Genomic DNA, 5,056 nt, shown 5'->3' on the forward strand with positions numbered 1-5,056 from the left:
AAGACAAAAAAAAAAAAAAAAAAGATTCAGTGACATTAATTAACACTCTTGCCCATGGTCACATACTCTGCTAAGTGGAAGAGCCAAAATTGTACCCCAGATCTGTGTGATTCTATATTTTTCCCACTCTATTGTTTTGTGTCCAGTTTTGGACCTACAGAGAAAGATATCCAGTTGGCATTCAAAACTATAGCCCTGAAGCTCTGACTAAAGCTGGGATTAGAAATAAAAGTTCAGAAATAATCAGCACACCAGAGTAGTTGAAGCCATGCTTGAGGAAGCATCGCTTAAAAAATATGGTAAGGCCTAAGTCCGGGCCTCAAATGGAATCCCAGGGCACATTAACATTCAAGGGTTAGAAAAAGAAGGAGTAGAAAAGGAGATTCAAAAAGAGTTAGTAGCCAGAGAGCTAGAAGGAAAACTGGTGTATCCAGTTCACTTGATTGCAGGTCCAATGAGGGCAAGTACCAAGTCCATCTTGTTCATGTATCTCCAGTGTCTAACATGGATGGTGATAATGAATGCTCAATAAATATCTGTTGAGTGGATATTTGGTTGGCATTGAAGCTGAAGGAGAAGAATGCTTCCAGGAGACTATTCAAGAATAGTAAATGCTTCTGAAAGGACATTGAAAGATAAGGTTTAAAAAGTAACTGCTTTTTTAGACAACAAGAAAGTAGACAGTGACCCAACAGAAAGAACAGTAAGTGGAGTAGTGAGTAAAAGTCAGACTGGGTTGAGTAGTGAATGGGAAGTGAGGAAAAAGAGAGCAAGTATAGACTATTCTTTTAAGAAGTTTGATGCAGGGGAATAAAAGAAAGAAATCAGTAGCTAGAGGACTAGTACAATTACGCAAATTTTTGTATTTTTAGATGAGGGACATTTCAGTCTATTTGTGAATACAGATATCACTGGAAGCATTTGATTAATACCCTAGCTTACAAGAAGCTGTAAATTTATTTGTAATATTTTGAAAAAATACTATATATGCATGAGATAATTTTTCTAGGGAGGGAAGAATTTATTAGACTTTTGAAAAAGAGTTTCCAAATATTTAGACCTATTTACACAGGCAATTTACACTAACCTAGAAGAGAATAACAATAAAATAAAAATCCTCTCAAGAAAATAGAAATGACTATTTTGAAGCATTGCTAAAAAAAGAAAGAAACTTATTTTGGTAGTGCAATTATCTTGAAAAATAATCTGTTTCATTGCCAGCATAGAGGCCTCATCTAAGAAGAAAAGATATCTGGAATCAGATATTTGAGAATTCTATTTTATTTACTCTAGAAAAAAAAATTTTACATTTCATTATTTCCACAAATATTTTGTTTTACTTTAGGTTTTGTTTATTAATGTGGTTTTAAAAAATGTACATGTAACATACAAAATTGGGTTACTATTTGGTTTTTATAAATTATTATTATTAGTTTTTACAGGCAACACCTCATTCTATAAAATAGAGTGTTCCCCTGGTTTTTACAAATTATTGTTTAGATACTTAGATTAGGCCTGGGTAAAAGATAAGAAAGTGAACATTATTAAACCAAAAGGTAAGCTATTAACTAAAACAGAAATTACCAGGCATTGTAGATTTCCAGCAAGTTGGAACTAATGGGGAAAAAATGTAATGAGCAAGTTAAAACATGCTTTCTAATCATGGACACTAGATGGCATAAATATTTTGCAGGACTTAAACTGGATGACCTAAGCACTCAAAGTTTTAAGGAAAATCTTCAAAGAAATTAAATTTCTTGCCTCTAGGAAGAAATGGAATTTTTTGTGTGTGCTATTTGGGACTGTGAGATGATGTGTGTGTGTGTTGTTTATATTTTTGCTTTGTTCAGCATAAATGTTTTGTGCTTGTACATTTTCCAAAGATATTTTAAGCCATTCTGAGTCAGCAGCACCTTGCACGTGGCTAAATGGCTAATGCCAAGCTCATTCAGGCGAAATGGGGAGAGGAATAAGCAGTAGAGACCCTATGGGATCAAGAACTACAATTACTTAGACAGTTACACATTTGCTGGGAGCAAGAGTTATGCACTCCTTCCCTGGACTGTCTTCCATGATGAATAGGCAGCACCACTGAGAGGAAAACTGAAGAGGAAAGCAATTATAACCTTCAGCAGGGTTTTCATCTAAATTAAAATCCAAAAAAACCAAGCTTCCTCAGGAGCCTGCCTAAGAGACACACCGTAACAAGAGTTTACCTTTCTTTCTTGTTTCTTCTGTGCTTCCAGGACATGCAGGCGCTCCATGAGGCTAGAGATGCCCTGCTCCAAGCTGTCAATGGTGTGGTGCTGAGGATCATGGCCACTGAAGCTGTTGCGCAGGCTGCGGAGAGCATCTCGAACAAGCTGCAGGTCACTAGTCTGTGGGTAAAAATAAGGTGCTGTTGGCATGGTGAAGTGCCATATTATTAACCATGTCCCAACTGCTGACCTTGAGAAGATAAAGGAGAGAGGATTCCAGAATAGATCTTTCATTTTTGTGGAGCTGTGAACTGTAGGAAATTCTCCTCTGCAGAAGCAGGGCTACTGTATGCCCACTCATTCTTAATTTTTGATAGCAAGTGCTTCATACCTTTACACACACAACAGATGCAAAAATTAGGGACCTAGAATATAAAAGGCCTAGTCTACTGGCAATGGCTGAGCCACTCTTCTGATTTCAGCTAGAAGTGTCAGGGCTATATTCAAATCCTAGGAACCTACCCCTCTGTGGGTGATTGAAGAAGCTCCTTTTCCTGCCGTTGGAAGGAGAAAACCATTGCTTTGAGAGTTGTGACTGTTGTAATTGGTCACCTATATCAGGAAGAAAAGATGCTTGTTAAAGGGAGAAATCTAAACCAAGACGTCCCGTCTTACTTTTCTTCTCTACATTTATCACTTCCTATCATAGTATATGTCATAGTATATAATTATTTGTTTAATGGCTCTCTGTATTAAAATGTAAGCTTTATAAGTGTTTATTTTTTCCCTTTTGTCCACTGCTGTATCCCTAGCACTTGATACTTAATAGGCATTGCTGAATGTAGAATGAACTTTGTTTCCATAATAAAAAAAGAGCAACTAATAATTTTTGAGCCTGACTGTGCCAGGTGGATGTAACTGGACTGTATTTAGTTATTAATGTGATTTATGTATTCTTCATAATGACAACAAAGGCCACTATTATTTCCATTTTCCAGATGAGCCTTATTTCTAAAGCTCAGAAGCTAAGCTACTTAAGGTCACAAAGTGTAAAAGCAGTAAAGCTGGAATCTGAAACCGTATTTTCTTATCCTAGAACCTGTACTCTTAACCCCCTCACCATACAGCCTCCTAACAAACCAGCCTGTGCTACTGGTTCAGTTCTGGGTCAAAAACAGAATCTCTCTCTTTGCCTCACAAATGTGGGAGGGAGAACCCAAGTTCTAGGTTACCTCATCTGCCTCTCTGTTCATACAGTGAGCCAAAAGGACATCTTTGTGTTCTAGTTCCCATTCCACATCCACCTGCAAAAAAGAGACTAAATCAGAAAAGGATTTCTTCAGGCCAAAGGGGCAGGGAATTCAGTGGCTGAATATGTTCTGACCTGCTGGTAACTGGCATCAGAGAGTTTCCGGAGTGCCTCTTCCAACCTGGCCTGGTGCTGCTGAAGAAGGCGATCCTTCTGCCCAAGCTCCTTCTGCAACAGAGACAGCTTTCAGATGTATGACAAAACCAAGGACATTGGAAAGTTCACTCTCTCCTATGCAGTTTCCACCCGAGTAAAGTAGAACCTCAGGGGAACAGTCCCTTCCTCAAGCTATACCAGGAAGACTTTACACACTACAATGGTCTTACACAGTGTATAGTGGATTGAATTATGTCCCCCCCAAACTCACTGAAGCTTGAATTGTATCCTCCACGTTTTATGTATAGAAACTTAGCCCCAACTGGGACTGTTAAGAGGGTGGGAAATCATATTATGGTAATTGAAAGGTGGAGCCTTGAAGAGTTGATTGCATTGTAGGAACGTACAGTGAATGGATTAAAAATTGTGGTCGGGGCGTGGTTCTGAGGGCTTTAAAAGAAGAGAGAGGAGAGTCTATCTATCAAAGTTCAGTGAACTTTGTTATAAGCAACAAAAACAGACAAATACAGAAATTGGTAACAGGAGTGGGGTGTTGCTATGCAAATACTTAGAAATGTGGAAGTGGCTTTGGAACTGGGTGTTAGGCAAAGGTTGGAGGAGTTTGGAGGACTCAGAAGAAGATAAAGAGACAAGGGAAAGTTTGGAATGTCTTAGAGACTGGTTACATGGTGGCAAGCAGAATGCTGATAGAAATACAGACTGTAAAGACCATTCTAAGGAGGTCTCAGATAGAAGTAAGGAGTTTACTGGAAACTGCAGCAAAGATCACCCTTGCTGTGAACTGGCAAGGAACTTGGCTCCATTGTGTCCACACCCTAGGACTTTGTAGAAGTTGGAACTTAGGAGTTGTGAACCAGAGTACTTGGCAGAAGTGAGAGCAGGACTGCCATGGAGACCCCGGAATTGTGGAACTCCATCCTGGGAGAGCTGAAGTGTGGCCAGAGACCAGGAAAGCTATAGGAGTGGAGCTGCCCAAGTACTTGGGGAACCAACCCCCACACCAGCATGCAGAGGACATAGAACATGGAGTGAAGGTACCTGATTCACCAACCTTGAGATTTAATGCCTGCCCTGCTGGGTTTTGGACTTGTTTGGGACCTGTTATACCTTTCTTTTGGCCTGTTTCTCCCTTTTGGAATGGGAGTATGTACCCTATGTTTGTTCCACCATTGTATATTGAAAGTAGATAACTTGTATAGATTTCACAGATGGGACTTTGAACTTTTGGACTTTTGAGTTGAAACAGGTTAAGACTTTGGGGATAAAATGAATGTATTTGTATATGAAAAGGACAAGAGTTTTGGGGGGCCAGGGGTGGAATGTAGTGGGTTGAATTATGTCCCCTCAAAACTCATTGAAGCTTGAGGGCCGGCCCGGTGGCACACTGGAGAGTGCGCCGCTTGGGAGTGCGGCAGCGCTCCCGCCGAGGGTT

The 5,056-nt window shown here is 39.7% G+C and overlaps 2 protein-coding genes and 1 long non-coding RNA gene across 6 annotated transcripts in view; 1 reads left to right on the forward strand and 2 right to left on the reverse strand.

Moving 5' to 3' along the window:
• The window catches only part of LOC103594397, a 19,013-nt gene extending 15,929 nt beyond the window's left edge, over positions 1 to 3,084 (forward strand). The window contains exon 4 of the long non-coding RNA XR_550852.1: positions 2,247 to 3,084. This is a non-coding gene — a long non-coding RNA (uncharacterized LOC103594397). The remainder of the gene's footprint in view (positions 1 to 2,246) is intronic.
• Positions 1 to 5,056, reverse strand: part of LOC103594395 (dixin) — a 70,092-nt gene that overhangs the window by 13,337 nt on the left and 51,699 nt on the right. Inside the window, exon 18 of one of the 4 annotated variants that reach the window (XM_008577605.1) lies at positions 540 to 617. The exons of the other annotated variants lie outside the window; for them this stretch is intronic. Within the exon in view, the coding sequence (XP_008575827.1) occupies positions 595 to 617 (23 nt within the window). The 3' untranslated portion in view covers positions 540 to 594. Of the gene's footprint in view, positions 1 to 539; positions 618 to 5,056 lie in introns of those variants that run through there. 4 annotated transcript variants of the gene reach the window in all.
• On the reverse strand, positions 1,992 to 3,850 carry LOC103594394 (dixin-like). The gene is made up of 4 exons (XM_008577602.1): positions 3,583 to 3,850; positions 3,431 to 3,502; positions 2,721 to 2,810; positions 1,992 to 2,378 (listed from the first exon to the last, which is right to left on the reverse strand). The coding sequence occupies exons 2-4, from the start codon at positions 3,449 to 3,451 to the stop codon at positions 2,145 to 2,147; spliced, it is 345 nt and encodes a 114-aa protein (XP_008575824.1). The 5' UTR covers positions 3,452 to 3,502; positions 3,583 to 3,850; the 3' UTR covers positions 1,992 to 2,144.

Source organism: Galeopterus variegatus, unplaced genomic scaffold, assembly GCF_000696425.1.
Source record: "Galeopterus variegatus unplaced genomic scaffold, G_variegatus-3.0.2 Scaffold1551, whole genome shotgun sequence".
In the NCBI taxonomy this organism is placed as follows: Eukaryota; Metazoa; Chordata; class Mammalia; order Dermoptera; family Cynocephalidae; genus Galeopterus; species Galeopterus variegatus.

What these genes read in the sequence shown, in the direction of transcription:
- LOC103594394 (XM_008577602.1), bottom strand. Translation starts at nt 3,451, where the DNA reads ATGAACAGAGAGGCAGATGAG. An exon ending in TGAACAGAGAGGCAGATGAG is followed by an intron (nt 2,811 to 3,430) that starts GTAACCTAGAAC and finishes TTCCTGATATAG; the next exon opens with GTGACCAATTACAACAGTCA. An exon ending in CTTCAATCACCCACAGAGGG is followed by an intron (nt 2,379 to 2,720) that starts GTAGGTTCCTAG and finishes TTTTACCCACAG; the next exon opens with ACTAGTGACCTGCAGCTTGT.